General features: G+C 37.4%; 1 protein-coding gene across 1 annotated transcript in view; it reads left to right on the top strand.

Moving 5' to 3' along the window:
- Myo10A (Myosin 10A) overlaps positions 1-26,818 on the top strand; it is a 460,053-nt gene that overhangs the window by 153,298 nt on the left and 279,937 nt on the right. Inside the window, exons 26-31 of the mRNA XM_068228601.1 lie at positions 1,036-1,181; positions 5,652-5,892; positions 10,959-11,115; positions 13,040-13,048; positions 18,010-18,139; positions 25,837-25,974. Of these exons, the coding sequence (XP_068084702.1) occupies positions 1,036-1,181; positions 5,652-5,892; positions 10,959-11,115; positions 13,040-13,048; positions 18,010-18,139; positions 25,837-25,974 (821 nt within the window). The remainder of the gene's footprint in view (positions 1-1,035; positions 1,182-5,651; positions 5,893-10,958; positions 11,116-13,039; positions 13,049-18,009; positions 18,140-25,836; positions 25,975-26,818) is intronic.

The following is a 26,818-nucleotide window of genomic DNA, read 5'->3' as shown; positions in this document are numbered from 1 at the left end:
TTGGATGTACTAATTTAGTTGCTTTCCTTGCCGAGCTTGATGTTGCTATTATATCTCAGTCTGCCAAGCCCACTGATGTGCATGCACCAACCGACCCTATGAGTGACATTTTTATGCCATTTACAACAAGGACTGGCTGCATAATGAGTAATGTTACTAGTATCACTCATACCTCAGTCACTTTCATATTGTCAAAGCCGTGAATGGCACTGAGACAGGTCAGTGAAGGTAACAAATTTGTTCTAGCCCATACCAGAATACATAGTGCACTGTAAACATGAGGTCTTGCCAGCGAAGACACATTTCTTGTATCTTTTGTGTTTTGGGGTACTGAACCAAGTAGGCCTAATTCAAGTCTCCATTCTCTGAAGATGGTTTTCCATGGTTTCCCGTTTTCACACCAGGCAAATGCTGGGGCTGTACCTTAAGGCCACTGCCGCTTCCTTCCAACTCCTAGCCCTTTCCTATCCCATCGTCACCATAAGATCTATCTGTGACGGTGAGACGTAAAGCCACTAGCAATGAAGCAAATTACAATGTGAAAATAAGGCTAACAATATGCTTCCATAGCATTTTGTAGGGTTTGGGTAATGCATGTGGTTAGAAGTGATGCACGAGACAGTATCCACCTATTCCTTGGTGTGAGTGTCCTTCAGGCCTTTCTAGAGTTTAAAATAAGCATGTATGTTTTGTGAATGATGTGAGGTAATGAAAACCACTTATGCCAGAGCAAATTTGAGGGTTAAAAAAAAGTTCTGAACATATTAAAAATTATGATAGCTTCCAGAACAATTCAGTATTATGTGGTATGGATAATTCATCGCTGAGTCCATGTAACTCACCACTTTCTCAGACCATATTGAGTCTAGTGTACAAGACTTTACTGTGTATACAAGGTCTGTAAGTTCCATGAGTTTGTAATATTTGTTGAAAATTATTCTAAACTCAAGGATCTCTTTCTGTCAGGACTTCAACAGATAATTTATTTTATCTTTCAGTTCATAGGGGAATAATTTCAGTTTTTTCTTTCAACAGGTTCATAAAATCCCATTACACAGGCAAGAGAGCTGCACCTGGCAGTCATTCTAGTCGAGCGTACATCGAAACAAGGAACTCCGAGAAGTCGGAGTATGGAGGAAAGTCATCTGCACTCTCGGACACAAGCGAGGCCCCTTCGTTAGGTAAGTTAATATACTTCCTGTCCACTAGAGTTTGTTCTCCTCTAGCTGATTCTAAAGTAATAAAATGTTTTCCTAGATCTATTCTTTGTGATCTTTCATGCTTTTACAACCTTGTATTCCTGTTTTGCAAATCCTCTGCATGCTTATGCGTTACTGCAGTGAGTTAAGTCTGTGGGCTGTGTCTTTCAGAAGAGAGAATATTTCTTTGTAATAAATGATGGAACCATGCAAAAAGATCCATAAATAACAAAATGAATAACAATTGTAATGATATTTTCCACATGTAACTAACAAACACATACACACAAAATATCATCTTCTTCTCTTTTCACATTATCCCATTGTTTGACTCCCCTTTGGGTGGGGTAATGAATCGGCGAACTCCATTTCTGTCTGTTAATCCACCACTCTTTCCCTTCGGGCCCATCTGTGGTTCTTTGCTCCACTGCTGCATCCACTTTCTGTATCCACCTATTCCTTGTGCTACCTCTGTGTCTTTTTCAATCAGTCAGACAGTCAGTCAGTCACCACTGATCTGCATTTAGGGCTGTCATCCTGGTGGCATATTCCATTTTATTTGTTTAATAGTCTTTTCTTAAATGCTTTCAGAGATGTAGGAAATTTATCAAACATCTCCCTTCGTAAATTTTTCTAATTCCTGATTCCTCTTCCTTTAAACCTATTTGCCCCAATTTGTCCTCTGGAATTCCAACTTTATTTCCATATTATGTATGATCTTTCCTTCTTCTAAAAACTCCATTCAAACATGCTTATTCAGTTACTAATGTCTTTCCAAGCCATTTCTCCACTGACAGCTCAGAACATACCACTTAGTTAAGCAGCTTGCCTCATTACTCCCAAGTCTTCCCAGCCCATAGTTTGCAATGTTTTCCTAACACTACTTTTGTTAGTTAGTTAATACACAGTTCAAAAAAGGTTAGGGGAACATATTTTTAAACGTATGCTATGCTCCACAAAACAATACCTCACACCCGGGTATATTACCAACTAAACCTTTATTCTTTACCGTTGAAGTATACAAAAGAACATCGATGGATTTGCGTTCATTTTCAGAACACAAACTGAAATGTCCAAATAGAGGCGAAAACGGGTGGTAAGTCCTCCAGGGTGGATTTTTATCACAGTTGGAGAGCTTCATTATGGTGTATGTCCTCCACAAGCATTTATCACAGCTTGGAACCTATGTGGCATGCTCAGTATAAGTGAGCGGAGGTCATGTTGCTGTATCAGGTCCCATTCTTCGATGAGAGTCTTGGAGAGTCTGTGGTGGAACAGGACGCTCACGGACATTTCTGTCAAGCCTATCCCACACATGCTCGATGGGATTAAGGTCGGGACTTACTGCTGGCCATTCCATCTCTTGAATATCCAGTTCTTGCAAGACAGCTCTGGTGATGCGCACTACATGAGCCCTGGCATTGTCTTGCACGAGTACGAATTGTAATGATATTTCCCACATATAACTAACAAGCTCATACACACAAAATATCATCTTCTTCTTCTCTTTTCACATTATCCCATTATTTGACTCCCCTTTGGGTGGGGTAATGAATCGGCGATCTCCATTTCTGTCTGTTAATCCACCACTTTGTCCAACCTTGTCCATAATCTTGTCCAACCCTCCGTGTGAACTGGCCTGTCTCATTAAGTGATTCCACAAGTGTTGAATAACTGACGGAGTGACACTGAGATCCACCGCAACAAGACGAAAAGTCCATCATTCCTGGTCAAAGTGACAGCCCTTGTGACTTGAACCTCGTTAAGATGTCTCGTGGGATGTGCTGGTTTATGTACAACGTGCTTAAAATAACAGTTCATCAATCCACCATTTTATATGTACATTATTGCATCACATACACAGTTCATTCTTTTAAATTTTATTTCCACAATGTAATTCTGTCTTAGGACTTAAGCAAATCCATAAGTGTATCTTAGTTAGGCTGATGAGACTCATGTAGGGTCGAAACTAGTCCCTTGATAACATATTGTGATGTATTTATAGACATTGCAATTGGATGCCGTTATGCATCAGTAGACTAAACGCCATTTGCCGAAAATTGAGATTTTAGCGCCATCTTGTAGAGGAAGGCTTGAAATATTTATAAAAAATTCCCCACTGCATTACAAGAGGCCGTTAGTTGTTAGTAAACAGAAAACCTAAGCGACAAAGCGGGAATCAGTAAAAATGTAAATGGCATCAGTAGACTATGCGACGTTCCAGTTTGCATCATTAGACCAAGCACCACAATCCTCACATTGCGTGCGGATGACAGCGAGGGAGCCCGCGTTTTCGATAGTGCTGACATTTTTACGTGGTGATACATTGAGTGGTTTATCAAGTGACGAAGTTCAGCGATGTATCAAGTACTTCCAAAAGTAAGGAGAAGGACAATGCTACTAATGCAGCTTGCTAAGAAGGTTGCGTCTAAGAATCATTCTCTAGAATTTGATGGTGAATCTCAGGAAGTAAATCTAAATAAGTCAAGACAGGGACGGTCATGGGAAAGCAGAGTTCCCTTTCACCAGGCATTAATACCTTTGTGGCCAAAAGGAAAACCTATCTCTGAAGCCAAACTAAGAGACTTTGGTTCGCAGATGCACCTAATACCTGCAGATGCCAAACAATTTTACCAGAATCTTCAAGCAGATTCTGACATCGTGGATGATGTAGATGGATTTAATGGAGATCCTGATTTCGAGATTGAATGAACTGAGAGCAACAATCTTATTACCTGTCCAGTGCTTTGTGTGTATTTATGGGAGAAAATATCTTCAATCACATTTTCTGTCTCAAGCAGAACAAAACTTACCCATAGGCTTAAAAATATCACGTCAATACTGTACTCTCAGAATATAATATGCCCATCATTAAGGAAAATCCATTCAAAAATTATATAGACTACAATGGCTCATGTCTTAGCATTTGTATTTGACTCAGATAAGTTGAAATTCCTCAAATCAGTAAGTCGTTATAGCAACGACTTTAGAGAATAGCTTCGCTTCTAGAATTTCTCCATCTAAAACTTGAATAATGTACCGGAGTTGTAGCGCGGCTTGTGGTGGATCAAGCAATTAGCGGGCCTTTTCAGACAGTAGGAGATTCGGTTTTTAATCATGGCTGCTGCCACATTATATTTTTTGATATTTTACTGAGTAGATACTCAACAAGTTAGGGATTATTGGTGTAGCATCGTGATACATTATTCGCACTTGAGAAAAACTTTCAATTGCATCAGTAGACTAAGCGCCATTTCTTCAAGAAAATCTATGTAGTGCTAGTATATAAATGTTGAAATTTGGTGAGAAGGTACAATCTATTATCCTACAACACCAGTAACACCATGAAAAATGAAAACCTACAACCTGTTTGCCAGTCATTGACTGGGTCAGGGATGTAATGAATGAAGCAGATATAGGCTGTTAGTACGATGGGGTCGCCACTCCCAAAGTGATTTATTAATGAATGATAGATGCTATGAAAATGAGAATGGAGAGTGTTGCTGGAATGAAAGATGACAGGGAAAACCGGAGTACCCGGAGAAAAACCTGTCCTGCCTCCGCTTTGTCCAGCACAAATCTCACATGGAGAGACCGGGATTTGAACCACGGTATCCAGCGGTGAGAGGCCGACGCGCTGCCGTCTGAGCCACGGAGGCTCATCCAGTAACACCATATTTAGCAAAATTATGTTCGCTCGAATTTACACATAGAATCAAATTTAAACGCGATTATCTCGCAACCAACTTTTGGCGCTTGGTCTAGTGATGCATAACAGCATCCAATTATTGTACAGTGTTGAGTAGGTGGAATAAACTTTGTAATTATATGTAATCTTAATTCAATACGGAACCAATAATGAATTTTATAACCTTGAATACCCTGAGTAGCTAAGGTCTCAAGATATGCTGTACAACCATTGGAACCCAATCTACCAAATTAACTTTCACATACCAGACATTACAAAACATGTTCCCCTAAATTTTTTGAACTGTGTACATGGAATGTCCCAAACACTTTACATGAAATAACAGCAACAAATATTGAATGTACTTGACCAATTATACAACACACTTATTTAGAATCAGGTCGGCTCTTGTGTTGAGGCATACTGGATTCTTATGGAATTAAGATGTATCACTTGACCATTAATTATGTTCATTAGACTGTAGTGTGAAAGCTGAAATGTTTGATGCACATCTTATATCATACTTCCTCCCTCATCATCTTAAAGTTATTTCTTGTATTTCACTGCTGTTTTCTGTTGAAGTTTCCTGCTATAGCCTCAGATTGGTGTCAAGAGATTTGCAATGTTCATTGCATACATATTGATGTTATTGTGCCTGTACATTATATGTTAACATTTTATATCTGTATTCTCACTTAGAATTGTGCTGTAATTAACACTGTAAGGAAGCATTGCTAACCAATTGTGTGTTTTTTCATACATAGCATCTCATGTTCGAAGAGTTAGAGTTCCATCCCAAGCCTCAGATGTTGACCAGTTTCTGGATGACTTGTTCATGCCTGTCCTGGATGGCAACTTGGATGAGTTGTCAGATGCTCGTTCTCTTGCTGCCTCCATTAAGGGTGGAGGAGATCGCAAGGTGTCGACTGCAAATAGCCTGGAGGTGGACCCAGTGGCTGATGATGAGGTAGCGACACTCACAGGATCTTCATCTTCAGCACTTGGGTAAGATCACAAACTGTCTTTTGTAACTCTATGGTCAGTAGTATGTTTTACTTTTCGAGTATGAAATCAAATTACTATACTCCTTTGTGTACCACCACCACCACCTTGTCAAACTCCATTACTACCACACAGTTGTTCTCACAGAAGCCCTTTATACAATTGATACATCATTATTAACCACAATCAAAGACATTGAGAAAATGGAATCGCAGAGAAAAATATTCTGACTGGTGGTCCAAGATGGTATCTGGATGTGTAAAATGTTGGAAGAAATTTATTCAGTGACCGAATGATTCACTTCCGTTGCACGGAAAAGACAAATGAAACTGTGGCCATATAGCACGAATGGATGACTTGTGATTGACCAAGAAAAGCAGACAATATGAGCACAAAGGATGGCAAACAGATGCCTCTAAATACTTTGCATAGTCCTAATGGGTTTATTCCCAAGTAGTAGTAGTAGTAGTAATAATAATAATAATAATAATAATAATAATAATAATAATAATAATAAGAAGAAGAAGAAGAAGAAGAAGAAGAAGAATTATGAAAAGAGTCAATGATGTAGATGTATATTTTTTTTCTTTACATCACACCGACACAGATAGGTCTTATGGCGACGATGGGAAGGGAAAGGCCAAGGAATGGGAAGGAAGCGGCCGTGGCCTTAATTAAGGTACAGCCCCGGCATTTGCCTGGTGTGAAAATGGGAAACCACGGAAAACCATCTTCAGAGCTGCTGACAGTGGGGTTCGAACCCACTACCTCCCGATTACTGGATACTGGCCGTACTTAAGCGACTGCAGCTATCGAACTTGGTGCCTAGATGTTAGGCCCCATTAAAGAACAATAATAATAATAATAATAATAATAATAATAATAATAATAATAATAATAAAAATCATGTTAGTCGTTGTCATCAGATAAAAGCAAATATGTTGCCAACAAAATAACACATGCACCACCCAAGAATCTCTGAAGAGGAAGGCTCACTCTACCTCCAGGCAGAAAAGGCCTCTTAAAACAACAATCATCAGAATTTTAGCCCACTCTACAGGAGGCTGAAAGCTTATTTTGAATATTGTGGGTTTACAGGCAAAGCACATTGTCAAAATCTTACTTCTGAGAAAAACAGGTTTGAAAGTTTTCAGTATGTGCTTTTATAATAATATTAATATTTAAAATATATTGGTATGGTTTTAGAGTATCTAGAGATGGGCTGAGTGGCTCAGACAGTTGAGGCGCTGGTCCTCCGACCCCAACTTGGCAGGTTCAATCCTGGCTCAGTCCAGTGGTATTTGAGGGTGCTGAAATACGTCAGCCTCACATCGATAGATTTACTGGCATGTAAAACAACTCCTGCGGGACCAAATTCCGGCACCTCGGTGTCTCCAAAAACCAAAAAAGTAGTTAGTGGGCGTAAAGCAGTAACATCATTATTATTATTATTATTGTACCCAGAGGTACACCCGCTCCGTACGTTTAAAACTGGCGCCTTGTATAAGGCCCTCTGTAACATAATCTTGCAAACTACTAGTACAGGAAGTTTGGACATTTTTCGACAGATGTCTCTACTATAAACTTAGGTTTTGCCCTCTGGGGTGATGATGAACTATTAAAATTCAAGAGTAATTTCGTGTATTAAAGTTTCCTAAACTGGAATGTGTAGAGTTTGTTTTTGATGCTCAAAAGTTATCAACATTTCTATCTCTTCCCGCCAACTTAAGGCGTTGGCCAATGAAAATTTTTTTACATTTATTTATTCACCAATGATAAAATTTTGATGACTGAGCTCGATAGCTGCAGTTGCTTAAGTGCGGCCAGTATCCAGTAATCAGGAGATAGTGGGTTAGAATCCCACTGTCGGCAGCCCTGAAGGTGGTTTTCCATGGTTTCCCATTTTCACACCAGGCAAATGCCAGGGCTGTACCTTAATTAAGGCCACTGCCGCTTCCTTCCCATTCCTAGGCCTTCCCTATCCCATCATCGCTATAAGACCTATCTGTGTCGGTGCGACGTAAAACAAATAACAAAAAAACAAATTGATGTTTATTTGATTATCCAATGAGAATTGGGGGTGTATCAGGGACTTGGGCCCAGAGTTTTCTGAAACCTTCCGCTCTGCTATAAAAGCTGGCACATTTTTGGACCAGGTTGTCTTAATGATCGCTCCAGTCTAGAGTGTGTTCGTAACGGAGGCGGGGGCCGCCTCATCCATCTTCGGTAGATCCACCAGCTCAAGGTAGTGGCAGATCTGTGATAGTCTTTCAAAGCTAGCTCGAGGGGAAGGTTTCAAATCTTTAGCAATATAACTTTGTTTTCTAAAATGTAAATTTCAAACTCTAAATGTAAATTTCAAACAAGCCAAAAGAACTTTACCGAAATCAGGGAATAGAGAGTGAGGTACCCTTTCTTATTCCCTCTCAGCTTGATTTGGAGATGACTATGATTTTGTAACCTTTTCTATCTTGTATTTCCTGTAATTTATATGTTTTTCTCCATCTGGTCACCTCCGTAGTATAGCCTTAGCCTCTGTAACGTCGGGCCATAAGCCCAAATAGGGTTTTAAGCATTTCATGTAAATTTTAAGAAGCGTAAGTGTTCTCCTCCTCACCATTGTGGATTTTGGGCCAGTAAATGTAACCTTTTGTTTTTACCAAAGGCTGTGTAGAATGGGTACTTGTTACTCCTGTTAAACTCTATTTCATTCTTGTCTTGTTAAAGACATCAGACTGTTGAGCAGTTAAGACAGTGAATACTGTTTAATTTTGTTAATGTTGGTTGTGCCTTTCATAGGCCTGGAAAGTGAGAATTTTCAAAAATAGATTCCGAAGTGTAAATTTGTAGAGCAAGGATGCTCTTCCTTCTGATGTAAAAATTGGGAGATCTGTCTCCTTGACTGTTCATTGAATGGAGCAGTAGTGCTCCAGTAAGATTTGTAACTGGGAGCTTCAAAGCTCAGCCTGTAAAATTATCTGATTATTCTAGACCTCTCTAAAAGTGTTTTTCAAGCTTATGGCTAAACTTCTATAACTGATTGTTAGTTACTTGGCAAAATATTGAGGGGGAAAAAAAAAAAAAGGTTAAGAAAGGAAATAAAACGGCCAATTTTAAAATTTAAAATTAATTTTCTGACTGTGTGGTTTTCCTCCAGGTACTCCGGTTTTCCCTGTCATCTTTCACTCCAGCAACACTCTCCATTCTCATTTCATAAGCATCTATCACTCATTAATATATCACTTTGGGAGTGGCGACCCCATTGTACTAACAGCCTATATATATGTTTCATTCATTATATCCCTGACCCGGTCAATGACTGGAAAACAGGTTGTAGGTTTTTTTTTTCTCTGACTGTGTCATATCCACCCATTCATGCCCGCACCTTCTTTCACCTCTGCGTTCCACAATATCTCTGTAACAATCATTATTATTATTATTATTATTATTATTATTAGAGTATCTAGAATAGTACTGTGTAGTTGAAATGGCATTAAATTATTTTACCTGAAAGAAATTTCTTTCTTGAGACTTACTTTACAAAGGAGACTTAGCAAGAGAATGCAGATTACATAATTAAATAACCAAAACAAACTCGTACAACGAAATGAATATTGTCTGCGAATAGAGCATTAAAAAGTCACATAGAGCAGTGTGGAAAAATCAAAAACTCCAGTGTGGAAAAGTAAAAAATTCAAAAACTATGTCTATTGCTTTTACTCATTGTTGACATTTAAGCTGTCATTTTTTAACGTACCAAGGGAGATGTTCAATAAATTTCCAATTTCTTTGAAATCATTTAGGAAAAGTCTAGAAAAACAACAGATAGGGAACCTGCCACCTGGGCGACTGCCCTAAATGCAGATCAGTATTGATTGATTGATTGATTGATTGATTGATTGATTGATTGATTGATTGATTGATTGATTGATTGATTGATTGATTGATTAAGTCAGTGGTAATGAAACCTGTTCAGTTAATAACTCTGTGAATTAGCTTCCAGAGGTCTATGTGTACACTACATTAGTGGTCAGTCCTTCTGGGAAAAGGACAAAGAGGTCACTCCTTTACTGACTCAAGGCACTAAATCCTTGGTTTCAAGCTACAACTTCCATGCACTCTGGTGTCCAGTCTGTAAATTACCAAGAACCAACCAGAAACCCAATCGAATAGCGCTCGGCCAACAGGTACTCAAGAACACAGGTTTTAACACATAAAAGCATAATTTCCTGGAGAACAATTAGTTACAAAGGAAATGCATATGATAATTTTTGTAAAAAAAACCTGAATTTGAAGTGCATGTGCTGGGTTTTATTTTGTGATAGGACTAACCATTTGCCCATTATTTTGGATTTTAGTGGATGAAACATGCACAAGTTCAGTAAATACTTATACATTACAGTAATGGCCACTATTTTGAAACTACTAATTGCTGAAAAATTGGAATGGCCAGCCTAACGGTGTAGGGGTAGCATGCCTGCCTCTTACCTGGAATCCTCTGGTTTGATTCCTGGCTAGGTCAGGAATTTTTACTTGGATCTGAGGGCTGGTTCAAGGTCCACTCAGTCTACGTGATTACAGTTGAGGAGCTATCTGATGGTGAAATGACGGCCCTGGTCTAGAATGCCAGGAATATCGCCAGAGAGGATTCGTCATGTTGACCACATAACCTCATAATCTGAAGGCCTTCAGGCTGAATAGCGGTCGCGTTGTGGACCATGGCCTTCGGGGCTGTTGTTCCATAGGGTTTTGTTTGGTTCGTGTTTATACTGAATATCTGAAATATATCCATACCAAATTTCAGTTCATTTGGTCCTGTGGTTTTGGTGTGATTGAGCGGAAAAAAGCCCAGAAGCCATCTCGTACTAAGCTGTTATGCAATTTTTTGCAAATAATTTCACAAATATTATTTTGTCAGTTTTTTTGTTGTCAGTTTCCTCTCAGAATGTTTGTTTGTTTTATAGTTTAGACGTTTTGTAATCTCAGAAGGCAGACTGACAGACATAGAGATATTGTCTCTTGTTAGTTATATACCAATAGTTAATAATGTGGTTTATCTGTTCTTATAGGTGGCCTAGCGACCAAAATTCAGCTGTTGAAAATGTAGATGATTACATCAACGACCTCTTCAAACCAATTTTTGTTAATGACAGCTTGAGAAGATTAACCAGAGCTTCTACTCTTGCTGATGCCATAAAAGGAGGAGGTGGAATGGAAGCCCCTCAAGTAAGTATATCTTGTAATTGATAGGTTTCTTATAAGAACTCCACTAGCCCATGAAACAATGATTGAAATACATTTATTGTATTCCATTTTGTACTTGCACCAAGTTAAAATGATCCTTTCTGCTCTGCAAGATGAAGTTTAGAAGGTGAATGGCAAGTGGGTGGGGGAAAAAAAAAAAAAAATCTGCAAAGGGTACTATGGTCATTGGTACTAGTGCCAGTTAGTTTATTCAGGAAAACTTTATTTATTTGAATGTCTGAGGGGCGTTCACTTTCATGAAATTATGGTGAGATTTTTAAGAAGTTTAGAAATTACCTGTAATTTTTAAAATCAAATCTGCATATTCTTTTTTGCAGTTCAGTGGAATGTGCAGTTCAAATACCAGAATTCATTGAATTTATATGATTTTGATTAAATTATTTGAAGAACCTTGACAACACATTCTAGAATCTCGAAGACATCCCTTCAGAAAACACAATTTTCTTAATTGTTTCTTTTATATCAGTTCTAATTTTTGCACCACAAATTATTTTATAAAATTTAAGATGTATCTGAGAAAGTAGCCTAAATCATGTTGTTCATATGAATAAAATACACTACTACGCAAAATTTCATGCACACATCTTCAGTGGTTTTTAAGTTGTGAGGAAAACCATGTGTAGAAATAAAAGTTACACAAAATGAGCAACAAACATAGTGGGATGTAGCAAGTGATATACATGGACATTTACAAACATATCTTTTCAAGCAATGGCATGTTCTTTTTCCTCTCCCAGATTAAATAGGAAAACATATTCCATAAAGAAAACATTGAAAAATACAAATTTTGATCCATTAAAGTGTAACCTCCCCTTATCTCTCCCAGTCCCTCTTAAGACTGAAGGTCTCTCTTATGGTTATCTTATGAGTAAAATAGTTTCCAGCTAAATGTCTTAAAATGATGGAAAATTTATCATTTTACTTGGGTGTACTTCCAGCTCAAACCAAGATTCTCATGTGCTTCTTACATCATCATCATCATCAATGTCCCACTCCAGTCGCCCGGGTGTGGTTAACAAGCCTCCTCCATTCCTTTCTGTCCTTCCACTTTTCCTGCTCCATTACTTCTGCCACATCCAATCTAGCTTCTCTAATGTCCTTCCAGATCTGATCCACCCACCTTCTTCTCGGTCTTCCAACTGGTCTCTTTCCCTTAACTTCTCATTCCATTCCCTTCTTGCTACCCGTTCCTTTCCTATTCTTTTTACATGTGCCAACCATCTCAGTCTTGCTTTCTGTATGTTCTCTACTAATGGTTCCATATTTAGCTCTTCTCTGGTTTTAATATCTTGAATTCTATCTCTTCTTGTCTTTATAACCAATGTTCTTAAAAATTTCATTTCTACTGCTTGGATCTTACTTTGTCTCTTATTAGTTACCAGCATTGCTAGTCCGTATATTACAATTAGTGTGAAATACTGTTTATATAATGTTAATTTTGTTCTCTTGAGTACTTTGTGGATCTCTTTTCGTGAGGGTGCACACTTCATTACCATAGTTTAGAAAACTACAGAAAACTTCAGTTGTATGAAATATCTTTTTGTGAGGGTGCATGCTTCAATACCATAGGTCAATATTGGTATGAAATAGCTGCTAAACATCATCAGTTTGGCCAGTTTTGGAATCACGTCATCCCATAAAAATTGTTCTTATTTGTTGGTAGAAAATGGTAAAAGATGCTAATCTTACCTTAATTGTAAAGGAGAGTTTATTATGAATGTCAGGGACGTATGAGCCCATCCATAGAAGCATATTTTCCTTTATAATGTAATATTTTGCGTGTCATTGTCCATATCTCCTGCAGCTACTACTACTGCCATTGGCCAAAATTTGATGTAATGATCATGTCACTCCAGAAATCAATACAGATGGATTTAGTTACCAGCTACCACAAGTTAAAAAATCCTAAACAATGTTGGCCAATTGTCTGACACGAAACAATGTCCCTGCACATTTCCTTCAAGAGGCTCTCTGCTAAGCACCCTTGACTTGTTAGACCAAGATTTTTTGCCACTAGCCAGGACTTGCACAGTCTATTAAAGAAGAACTGTAGAGAAAACTGTGGTTCCAGGATTGTGCAGTTGGTTACAGTTAGTTGAAAGTAACTAAGCCAATGGGTGCACTATAGGTGAAGCATCTAAGAATTAGCAACAAAAGACAATCATGTCATGGCAAAATGTATGGACTGCAGGTGAAACACCAAGTAACAAGCCTGCAGGTCCTTTAGTAAAGTTGTACCTCTTTCTCCATTGTTAATTTAATGTGTAGTCTTTGTTGATGTTCGGCTTTTATAGTTGTGGTTTCTTAATTGCTGGATGCTTTGTAGGCAATAAGTCTTATGAATACAGATTGAAATGTGTCGAGCTTAATGAATAATGTATAAGCCTATCTGAATCATATTTGCCTGGTTAATTTCTTTGTTAGATTAATAACTGCCTGTTATACCCATCATTCAATGGTTAGTTTTTGTACAACTGCAACAGTAATGCTATCTGGCAGAGTAGATAGACAGCAGAAGAGACAGAGCACCTTAATGAACCAACCCACCGACCCACTCACCCACAGTCTCTGGTATAAGCAATGGAAACGAACAAACAAGTGTCAAAATCAAGTCTATATATGACTTGAATCAGCCATGATGATGATGATGATGATGATGATGATGATAATGATGATGATGTGTGCTATTATAACATGACTACAATATTCATGAAATATTAACTTAGCTAATTTCTACAATCCTTAATGATAACAGAAGTGGAAGCATGAAGAAATTGATGGTACTTACTAGGGAATTGAATTTAACAAAGAAGTCAGCCAGGGATAACATGATGGCAATGCATAGTTGTCAGTCAGATGAATTTTAGTGATATATAGAAGGGTATGTATAGGTACTTTAAGGAAGAAACAGGTTCCAAGAGAGACATTCCAGGAATCATTTATAAATAAAGGGAGTGTATATATGAGGATTTACAAAAGGATGAAGTATTCAGTCAACAATACGTAAAGATTGTTGGATAGAAAGATAATGTCCAGGTGCTGTACTAACCAATACAGATATCAAATTTAATTCATAATTTTTAGTGGCACAAATTTTGTTTCCAATTTTCAACCTTAGGGCAGTTGTTTTGCTCTCCTGTAAAACAATGTTTTTGTTACATATGAGATCTCCGTTTTTAAACAGCGATATTATGAATATCCCATAATTTTATATAATACTAGCAAGATACCCGTGCTTTGCTACGGTATTATACTGAAATTTATAATTGAATGCTAATTGTTTTAGATATATAATCCTCCGAAATTCGCGATCTGACTCGTTTTCTGCGAGAATCCGCCAAAATTCGCGATCTGACTCGTTTTCTAATAGATTACGGTATGTTTCCTCACATTTTTCAATCTTTCTTTCCAGCAATCGATTTCGTACTTCCCGGGCTAGGTCCAGATATTCCACCCCGTCAGTTGGGTCCCTAAATCTTTGCCATCTTTTCCTATAAGCGTTTTTAATATGGATCAAATCCTTCAGGAGATCCGGCGTGGTGTCGTCTTAGGTGCCTTGGCGGTACTGAACCCGCGGCCGGACTGCATTCTTAGTCATTACCCGTCCAGGACCATTTTCCAGGGGGGTCCGCACATTTGACAACGGCCCAGAACATTATTATTATTATTTTTATTATTATTATTATTATTATTATTATTATTATTATTATTATTATTATTAAAAGATGTTCTGAACCCCACAGCAAGCTGCAAGATCGCTACTTGGCGGTAAATTACATCTGCTGCCAGTGTCATTGTTACAATGTGACCAGCACCATCGTCGCGCGTAGGCAAGTGTGCGGGATTTCTGGCGATACCAATGACATACTTCCGTGCATTGTTGACCTTATTATAGAGGTGAACAATTTGACGGTCCATCTCATTCCTATCGTTTATTTCAAATGTGTTTAAATTTTTATTTACATGCCAGGAGGATCTACTGTAATCTAAGAACGTTCTCCGAAGGAAAAGATGGCTGTTGAAAACCAGCCCAGGAAAGATTAAAAATGATCGGTTTATGATCAGAATAAGTACATCGAAACTATATAGCCTGTTTCCAGTCATTCGACAGGGTCAGGAATGGAATGAATAAAGCCCCATCTAGCAGCGACAATAGGAATTGTGCCGGCTGCCGAAGCACACCTCTGGGGCAATGATCGTTGAATGACAAATGAAATGAAATATTGGACAGTGTTGAATGAATGATGAGAGAGAAAATCGAAGTATCCGGAGAAAAACCTGTCCCGCCTCCGTTTTGTCCAGCACGAATGTCACATGGAGTGACCGGGATTTGAACCACGGAACCCAGCTGCGAGAGGCCGGCGCGCTGCCGCCTGAGCAACGGAGGCTCCTTAAGTACATTATGAACAGTAAAATCAATTGATCTCACCTCCTTTTACACCCCACCGCCGTTAAGTTTATTTACACCCCCCCCCCCAAAAAAATAGAAGACGTGTTTCTTTATGTTTAAAAGATATTCCAAACCCCAATGTTCACATCTGTTACATTCAGTTTTGAGATATAAGTATCCCCATAAAAATAATTCACTTTATTTTCACTTCCTTTCACACTCCCCTCCCGTAAGTGAATTTTTCGGCAAAATATACTTGTTTCCTTGATAGTAAAGGATTTTCTAAATAGTAATTATCACGACTCTAACTTCTTCAGTTTTTGATTTATGTGTCTTCATGAAAGGAATTCAACTCCTTTTCACTCCCGCCCCCCAAACGCGTTTTTCTTTGTTTAAGGAGATTCAAATACCAATTTTCACGTCCGTAACAACTTTAGTTTCTATTAGATGTATGTATTCTCATACAATTAATTCAATTAATTTTTCAATTCTTTCACCCCCCCCCCACCCCCCCTTCATTGGATTTTCCGAGAATACGTGTTTCTTTACTTTTAAAGCAGATTCCAAAGCAGATTTCACGTCTGTAATATCTTCATTTTTGAGATATCAGTAGCCTAATTAAAAGAATTCAACACCATTTTCAGTCACTTTTACCCCCCCCCCCTTCCACCCAAGTGGTATTTCCGAAAGCTGAAAATACACGTTTCTTTATTTTTAATAGAGATAAAAATACCATTTTTCACTTCTGTAACATGTTAAGTTTTTGAGATATACTGTAGAAATTCACTTTTTAAAATTTCACCCCTTTTTATTTCCCCTTACGTGGAGTTTCCGAAAACAAATCACCTATCTTTCTTTACATTTACAGGAGATTCCAAATACCCACTTTTTACGTCTATAACATTTTACGTTTCTCAGATATTCTGTAGATATAGTCTTTCAAAAAATTCACCCCAGTTTGTCACTCCTGTTTAACCCCCATTAATTGGATTTTCCAAAAACAAAAAAATACGTGTTTCCTTATTTTTAAAGGAGCTCCCATATACAAATTTTCAGTTCCGTAATATTTTCAGTTTCTGAGATATATGTATCCTCATTAAAGGCATTCATCCCATTATTCACCCATTTACACCCCTCCTATTGGGATTTAAAGAAAGCAAAAAATACGTGTTCTTGTATTTTTAAAGAAGATTCTAAATACCATTTTTTTACATCTGTAAACTTTTAAAGTTTTAAGATGTAGACACACTCATTTTAAAAATTCACCCCCCTTTTCACCCTCCATTATTTGGATTTTCCAAAATCAAAAAAATACCTGTTTCTTTATTTTTAAAGTAAATCCCAAATACCAATTTTCAGGTCTGTAATATCTTCAGGTTCTGAAATATAAGTAGCCTCATTAAAGGCATTCAACCGCTTTTTCACCCTTTTCCACCCTTCCAATTGGGATTTTCCGAAAACAAAAATATACATGTTTCTTTATTTTTAAAGGAGATTCTAAATGCCAATTTTTACATCTTTAAACTTTAAAAGTTTTGAGATATAGATAGACTCATTTTAAAAATTCACCCCCTTTTCACACCCCCCATTAATTGGATTTTCCAAAAACAAAAAATATGTATTTCTTTATTTTTAAAGGAGATCCTAAACACCAATTTTCAGGTCTGTAATATCTTCAGTTTCTGAGATATAAGTATCCTCATGAAAGTCATTCAACCACGTTTTCACCCCTTTTCACCCCTCCTATTGGGATTTTCCGAAAACAAAAAAATACGTGTTTCTTTGTTTTTAATGAAGATTCTAAGTACCAATTTTTACATCTGTAAACTTTAAGAGTTTTGAGATATAGATGCACCCATTTTAAAAATTCACCCCCTTTTCACCCTCCCATTAATTGGATTTCCCCCAAACAAAAAAAATACGTGTTTCTTTATTTTTAAAAGAGATCAAAAGTACCAATTTTCATGTCTGTAATATCTTCAGTTTCTGAGATATAAGTACCGGTATCCCGATTAAAGGCATTCAACCCCTTTTTCACCCTTTTGTGCCCCTTCTATTGGGATTGTCTCAAAACAAAAAAATACGTGTTTCCTTATTTTTAAAGAAGATTCTAAATACCAATTTTCACATCTGTAAACTTTTAAAGTTTTGAGATATAGACACACTCATTTTAAAATTTCACCCCTCTTTTCACCCCCTTAGCGACGGAATATCCAAAAATCCTCTCTTAGCGAGCACCTACATCTTAATATGAATATATCTCCAAAATTTCATTTCTTTATGTCCAGTAGTTTTGGCTCGGCGATGATGAATCAGTCAGTCAGTCAGTCAGTCAGTCAGTCAGGACAAGCTACTTTATATATATAGATTATTATTTTATCATGTTGACCATGACCACTGCAAACTACATCTCACTTGATATCAACTAAAATTTCATCATTATGTTTGTCAAGTCCTCAAGTCAGAGTCAAACAACGGCAGCTTTCGGTTTCACTCCAATCACCAGTATGACATCGCCAGCTCCAGTTATGATGTCAGGGATGATGTCTCCACCTCCCATGATGATGCCAACAATTCCTCTTTATACCCCTGCAGGTAAGAAATTGTATACTTTTCATTCAATCAAATGCAGAGGAAGTTTGAGAATTTACGAGGGGTCATCTGACAATGGTAAGTGTGGATGTAGATATGAATGTGCATATGTGAAAAACTGATGCATGTATTGTGGCATGAGAAGAATTCATCTCCTATGCTTTTCCCTGAAAATACCTCTTGCTTCTTGTGTGCAAATCTGGAGGAAAAATTTCAGCACTCTTGGTAAAATTCTTAGGGTGTATTGCTGGTATGTAAAGAGAACCATTAAGGGCACACCTTGACATCTATTACTATTTTTATTATTTCATGTATAATTTCACACAAGAATTTCAGTTTTCAATTAATCATATTGTTTTCATGAGTAGATGTGAGAGGAATTGGAATCCCCAAAGGAGATATTGACAGAATCTCGCCTGAATGATTTTCTCTCTTGTCACTGATGAGAACAGCCTGGTCCATTGAAAATACTAGTTCTTTTGTGAATTTACATGTGTATGTTTACTTACTTCCAGGTGAACTTTTGCTTGATCTGTTGCATCCATTCTATCTTCTCTCTGTGTAATTTGTATGTCCAGGCAAAAATACTTTCATATTTACGAGTTTAAATATATGTTAATACTGTAAGACTGTTGCCATCTGCTTTGTGTTTCTGTTTTACATATTTCAGCTCATGTGTACTTCAATCTGTATTCACAAACTCAAACTGTAAATTTAAACTTGAGGCATATTTTGTTACGTTCATAATTTGGGGTGTGTTAAGAGTGGACATGATTCTTCTCATTTACCTCTGGGTAGGTTACTATTTGTACCACCAGCCGCACCATAAGCTACAGCATCTTCCATTTTTTTAATATCAGTTGTTATTGCATCTTTTGTTATTGCTGTTGTTTTGTTTGTTTTCTTATGGACAGTGATTTTTTTAATATTGCTTTTGATGGGGAGTTTGGGTTTGTGTTTGTGAATATGGAGGTAGCTTAAACAACTGCACTCTTTCTGGCTATAATTCTTTTCATAAACCCTATTTGTACTTGTTACTATGTCTCATTTAATATTTATGCATTTTTTAAATTGCCAAAGAAGGGTAAAAATCTATAGGGTGACCATATGTCCTTGTTTCTTAAGGCACATCCTGTTTTTTCAGACAAAACAGTGCAGGTGGACTTCTGGAAACTTTGACAAATACCTTCTTTTTTGAGATTGGGAGAAAATTTTAATTTAAATCACAAGAGTTGCCTCCTGCCATTGATATATCAACAAATCACAGCAAGGAACACTCAAGCACTCAGTCATGGTTACAGATGTACAAAGACCTTTTCTTAGTTAATGTCTGATGGACAAGAGGGAGACAATTTAAAACAAAGACGGCAAAATCATAGTAAGTTTCCAGTACAATTTCAAACATTCACACTCATTGGAATTTCATGAATAATTGACAGATAACAAAACGTTGCTAACAGAGATAGGTTCTTCAATGAACTAGGTGCAGTACTCTTAGTATTGAAAGGAAGATGGAGATTGAAATCATGTATCATTGTGAAGACAGTGTCGATATTGAAAAAGATGAATAATTTAACAGTTCTTCATAGCTTAATTTGAAACTTAAATAAATGGTAAAATATTGTACTTTTCTGTAAGCCATCATTTTAAACCTAAATAATATGACCAAATAAGGTTAGACAAGACTACAGAAGTTATGTACCGGTATTGTAAATACTGCCCATGGGAAGTTGATTAATGTGAGTTGAATAGGCCTGTGGTGTCAACTGTCATGTTTTTATACCTCTGAGATATGGTCACCCTAAGAAAACATTTTATTTTCTGTAATGTGCCAAGATGGTGAAAGTTTGATATTTGAATGCAGTAGACATTACTACCAGAGTTTATTGAATGAACAATTCAGTAAACTCTCTCCGAGAGTAGTAGTTCATTTCTTGATCTCTGTTGCTCAATTGCATTACTGTGGTGTCAACACTGGCTATAGGAACAGAGGAGCAATGATTTCCTGTCAATTTTTAGTTTAGGAATGAAATAAGGATTAGTAAAGTCTAATAAGGAACAGTCTGTGGTAAAATTCATATTTAAAATATGTGTTAAGAATAGCATTCAGTTTGAGACCAATGGCCGGCCTCGCAGTGTAAGGGTAGTGTGAGTACCTCTTATCCAGAGGCCCCAGGTTCAATTCCTGGCCAGGTCAGGGATTTTTTTTTTTTTGACCTGAGTGCTGGTTTGGGGGTCCACTCAGCCTACGTGATTACAATTGAGGGGCTATCTAATGGTGAGATGGCAGCCCCGGTCTAGGAAGCCAAGAATAATGGTCGAGAAGATTTGTCATGCTAATCACAAGACATCTCATAATCTGCAGCCCTTCAGGCTGAGCAGCGGTCACTTGGTAGGCCATGGCCCTTTGGGGTTGCTGCGCCATGGGGTTTGTTTGTTGTGTTTAAGACTATTGACATTTTATTGCCCCCCCCCCTCTCTCTGTCCTTTTGTTCAGAGACTCAATATTTGAACTTAGCAACATGATGTACTCTCCATATTACAGAAAGTATTAAAAGTAAGGTAACTTTTACACAACATTCTTTTTTGATTTTGAATTGAGCAGTCAAAATATAGTACAAATGGCTTAATCAATAAATAAACATTTGTTCTGGGTTGTTTAGGTTCTGATGTATTTAATTTTATTCACAGTTTTATTATACTGTTATATTTTGTATCTGCTTGCAAGGTAACATTTAACAGGATTTCTTGGTTATATGATCGTGATCTGTAGAAGTCGTGTACTCATATGACCATGTAATGTGACAGTATAATCTCACTCATAGAAGAGACTTGTGAGAGAAATTGTTGTTAATTCATTTTATGGTATTTTTAATCATAAACATTGCTTAACAGAGCTCTTTCTATGTAAGTAAAATATGTTTTTATGGGCTCAGCCAGGAAGGATTATTAACATGCTAGCCTGTTACAGCAAATATTGAAGTTAATAAATGAACTACTAGATCTCTCTGCTTTTTCTACCACTCTCTATTCTCCTTCCTTCCACTATCCACTTCTTTCACTTTATCTACTACTAGGGATGGGTCCAGTTAGTTCATTTGCTTGAACTAGATACCGTTCATAGCCTTGAGTCATTCAAATGAACGAGGTAGTTCATGAGGTGATGTCATAGAAACAGCCCTTGCGGCACTTCATTCTAATGAACGAGTTAGTTTATTATGAACACGAACAGAAAACAGCTACACAATGCCGTCGCCAGTCTGTTTAAGTGAAGAAATGGTTTCTACGAGAGACTGAGAGGCAGATAAACTTTCTAATTTCCTCTTCCCCCAGTTGAGAATTGTGAGATGTGCTGTCACCTGACCATTAACACAGCACGCCATTGGCCATTCTTGTGCAAGCTTATTTGTCGTTCAAATGAACGAGGTAGTTCATTTGTGCTGTCTTCATGGAAACAGCTCTTGGGGCACTTCGTTCAATGAACAATGTCGTTCAAATGAACGAGGTAGTTCATTTGTGCTGTCTTCATGGAAAGAGCTCTCGCGGCACTTCGTTCAAATGAACGAGGTAGTTTATTATGAGCATCTTAGCAACAGCATAGCGGTGCAAGCTAGTACGTATATTTTACGATAGATGGTGCTTGCTTAGGTCTTCGTCCTCCCTTAATATGAATGACAAACCATATAGTCTTCGACTGCACTCCACCTCTTACGCTATTTAAAGCTCAGCGGTTCGAGGGGCATATGAATCAGCTGTTTGAGAGAGAAGTTATCTACCGGTTTTATCCACGGGAAGTCCGGCTCCATGGCTAAATGGTTAGCGTGCTGGCCTTTGGTCCAGAGGGTCCCGGGTTCGATTCCCGACCAGGTTGGGGATTTTTACCTTCATTGGTTAATTCCAATAGCTCGGGAGCTGAGTGTGTGTGTCGTCTTCAGCATTAGAATTCATCACAGGTAGGGCCCCATTCTCATAGACACGCAGGTCGCCTATACGGAGTCAACTCGAAAGACCTGCACTCAGCCTCTTCGGAGGCCACACGCCATTATTTATACATGGGAAAACATTTCTCTAAGATGATAATTGTCCTTTTTAGCTGTTAAAGACCTGGGGAAGACAAATCCTGTGGAAACGTTCTGTTAATAAGGAATGTTCCTAAATAACTAACTAATTTTACAATGCTGTATAAGTCTTTTCAAGTGTTTACTCTATAAAACCAGTGTCTTTCCTTATGCTTGACACTACACTCATCAGAGTGGGATGTGTCAGGCCCTACCCACTGACGGTAGGATGTACGCAGGTGAATTTATCAGAAGCCCGTTAACTTTTGATATGCCCTATTGATGTGTAAAATCTAATTCCCTTAATATTTCCATTAATATTACATTGTAATAAAGGGAGTAATGATTGAAATTACTGGTATGAACTTCTATAGTTTTCTGTCGATCACCACCTAATTTTAACCACTACTACATACATCTCATTTTAGACATCATTACACATGGGACAGGACAGATAGTGACAGAGAATAGGAATCATCTCACACGAAAAAGAGTTGAGCAACTATAATTTCTGAACAGTAATATCTGAACTGTTTAACGGCCCCCATTTATTGTTACGGTTTCCATAGATGTCGAGGTGCCGAAATTCTATTCCGCAGGAGTTCTTTTACGTGCGAGTAAATCTTCTGACAAGAGGCTGTCATATTTGGGCACCTTGACATTTATGAGTGTTTTCTATGTGGTATGAACAATTTTAACATATGTTGTTATTTTAGTTGATTATTCTTCTCCGTCGATACACTCATCTTAAGATAACCTATGCGTACTGAATACAATTCCGTAGTCTCGTGTTGGTTACCACGTGATAACATGATTTTGCTACTCCGCTCCAAGTGCGTGTGATTTTGTTGTGCCTCATGTTGTTAACATTGATTATTTTGTGTGTAGATAAAGTATTTATTTACCAGTGCCCGTGTATAATTCCCACGATTGTGTATTATAGAACGCTTACAGTACGTAAGTGCCAGACTGTAAACACTTTATTTTTTTCGTAATGTTTTAAGAAGTAAACCTGCGACATTATCACCCCATTGTGTGTATTGTGGACTGTATCTTGCATAAGACCGGACTCGAACAAACATGAGCTCAGTTATAGCTAACAGGCAAGTACGACATTCTGCCATCTTGGAATATGATTGCCATCTTTCGGAGCTCCTTAGCACGAACAGAAAACAAGTACTCAATGCACAGCGCCGTCGATGGTTGAGAAGTGTGAGAGGAAAGAGGAGATGAGCTGGCATGTGATCATTAACACTGCACATCATTGGCCATTTATGTGCGAGCTTATTTTATCATTCAAATGAATGAGGTAGTTCAAATAACGAGGTAGTTCATTTGTGCTGTCTTCATAGAAACAGCTCTTGCGGCACCTTCATTAAATGAACGAGACGCGAGCTAGTACGTACATTTTACAATAGATGGTGCTTGCTTAGGTCTTCGTCCTCTAACATGCTGTATATTCATGTGAACGACCCGTTCAAAATATTTGAACGAACTCGTACCAGTTCAAATAAAAGAGTCGTTCAAATGAACTAGTTCATGAACTCTATCTACTACTACAACTACTACTAATACCATCTATCTTCTATAGCATAGTATTTATTACATGAGCAGAGCACTGTTACATTATGCACAAAAAGAAGTAACACATACAATAAAAAGTGAATATGAAAGATAACTTTGGTGAAAGACGTACGATGTCTCCGATCTCTGTTTACCAGTCCTGAGAGTTTGCAACAAACCCAACATTATTGTAGTCAGAAAAAAACGAACAACGATGTTAAGTTTAAAGTTAAAAACTTTTATTTTATAACCACCTATTCAATACAAAGATAATGCACTCAATTATTTATAAAATATTCATGAGGTACATTGGTTAATAGGACATGTTTCGTTCGTCTTTGCGAACATCATCAGCTATAAAGATGAACGCAAAGACGAACGAAACATGTCCTATTAACCAATGTACCTCATGAATATTTTATAATTGAGTGCATTATCTTTGTATTGAATAGGTGGTTATAAAATAAGAGTTTTTAACTTTAATACATTATCTTCAATACGGTCTAATTATGAGATTTATCACATGAGATGTTAAGTTTATCGAAAAGATCTAGTTTATTATAAATAGTCCGTTATTGGGCATTATAAATTTTCCAGCTAACTCATTCCTGGTTGCCAGCATTTCGCCCCAGTGTGCTAAGTTGGGCTCATCAGTTGGTAAATAGCACACCTACTAAGACACATGGCTAGTGCATACCGTGGAGGCCACTGCGTAGGCTACTTGGAGCCACCGGCAGTGCCAATGCACTATGAGAGACTCTTGTCTCATTACCCAAAATAGATGCCTGTCTGATACACTAGCCATGCGTCTTGGTAGGTGTGCTATTTACCAACAGATGAGCCCAACTTAGCACACTGGGGCAAAACGCTGGCAACCAGGAATGAGTTAGCTGGAAAATTTATAATGTCCAATAAAGGACCATTTATATTGGTATTATAAATTTACTCATTCGGGACAAATATTTCAGGTTCCCTATAGGAATCAACATCTATATCATGATCTAGTTTGCAGAGTGTGGTGAAAGTTTGTCAGACTGTGTAGAGGTTTCATGCACCAATTTTACTTCTTCTAGAAATGTTACCGTTCTAAGCATGATGCATTTCAACATTTATCGTATGTATGTAGAATTTCTCAATTACTAATGTACAGTAAGAACATGCAAAATAAAATTATTTATTTGGACATAATATTTGCAATTAAAAATACCATAAAATCTTGTTCAACATTTGACCATTGTATAGAACACAACAAGCACACGTGTAATTTTTTGGGTAAGCATAGCCCACGGTCTTGAAGTGAAGTACAGTATAATGTCAACATTTGCCTGGAGCAAATGTGGAAAATCTTGGGAAATAATTATACTCAGGTTAGCAACTATTGGTGCTGGAATTTGAATCTTGAATCTCTAGTGAGACAGGATAGCTGAGTGGCATAATCGTAAGCTTCTTACTGAAGAGTCCTTGGTTTGATCCCAGCCAATGCATGTGAACATTTTTAAATGATGTCACATCCTTATGGTTCAGATTGCATGTAAAACAGGAGGTCCCGTGGTTGTGATCATAATATCGCATAAAACTACAAGCATACGTTGCTTTGGAACTACAAATGCTTCAAGTTCCCAATCCTATTCTAGTGTGTGCATTTTATATACTAATTTACAAAGTTGCTTAAGGGTTAATGAACTCTGCCAGAGGGTCTACTGAAATATACACAATCATATTCCCAGTGTTGATTTAGTTTTCAGAATTCTTCCTTTGAAGGAGGGAAACGAAAATTTAAGAACCTTTTAAACAACGAAGATCATTATCGTAATACAGTGTATATTTTCCTTGTAGGTATATAACTTCTTTGCAATATACATATGCTCTCACTCTTCTGTCTTGCTATACTTGCAACTGTAATTCACCTTTATGGAAGTCTTCATTTCATCTATAAATAGTAATTAATTGCCTTGTCTTGGTGAATGGTTCTTTTGTATCTTGTATTTCATAGTGTTGTTGCCACCTTAATTTCATGAAAGCAAGGGAGGGGCACATTTTTTATAAGAAAGCATGCCAATCTGTGTTGGTTGAATGCAGCTCAGTCCTCTGCCAGCCTGTCGTTCGTTGCTCCTGGTGGTATGGCTGGTGCTGCTATGCCTCAGTTTTATCCCACGCCAGATGCTATGCAGCAAGGTGCCCCTGGGTATATGCCAGTCCCTATATACAACATGCAAGGTATGCACAATTCTTTTTGTGATTTTTGTCAATTAACTAAAAAAATCCAGAATGTAGGAATCAAACATTTCAGTATATTTAGTTTCATCATTTGGAACATCTTAATGAGGTTTAATGATGATAACTACAGCAACACTTATTGACATATATGATTCAGTTTTTTGTGACATTATCTTTTTAAACAGATAACTGTACAGTAAGAGTGTGAAATTAAGAGATAGGTAATATTGATCAATCAAAAAGGCAAAGGAAATCTTTAAACTACATATATTCTATAGATTTCTGTCAGCTCTACATATCCATTGGATAAAAGATTGAGAATTACAGTGAAAAGAAAATGAATTCTTACTTTCCTTTCTTTGGGTTCCTAGTTATCTTTGTTGATGTTAAAGTGCAGTTAAATATTCTTGGTCAAGAGAGGAGCATTGGCAGTATGGGTAAGATATGATGTGATTTAGATATAGCTTATGCTAATGTTCTAAGAGACTTGTCCTTTCTTTCCCTATACAATCCCATCCAAAGCTTAGGGATCAAGGATCAAAATAAATCTTTGTGAACCTGACCATCCATTTTGAAAGTAATGATCCTAAAAGGGCCTTTGTTGCTAAGGATTGTATGGAGAGTGTGAAAACTACCCCAGCAAAGATTATTTCCATTTGCATGGGTTCTGGATGTTAAGTTTATGGCCTTCTTTCCAAATCAAGAGGAACTGTTTTTTATTCTGTTGCATGGTTGATTTTAATTACTTTTAATCATTTTTAATACTTTACCCTTAGATCACGGGAAAGAAAGGCCAAGGACGACCGAGGATAAAATTCCTTCAAGAGTTAGCACAGAGTCTTTA

The sequence above is a fragment of the Anabrus simplex genome, chromosome 7 (genome assembly GCF_040414725.1).
Source record: "Anabrus simplex isolate iqAnaSimp1 chromosome 7, ASM4041472v1, whole genome shotgun sequence".
Lineage (NCBI taxonomy): Eukaryota > Metazoa > Arthropoda > Insecta > Orthoptera > Tettigoniidae > Anabrus > Anabrus simplex.
This window is presented reverse-complemented; position numbering and strand designations above follow the sequence as displayed.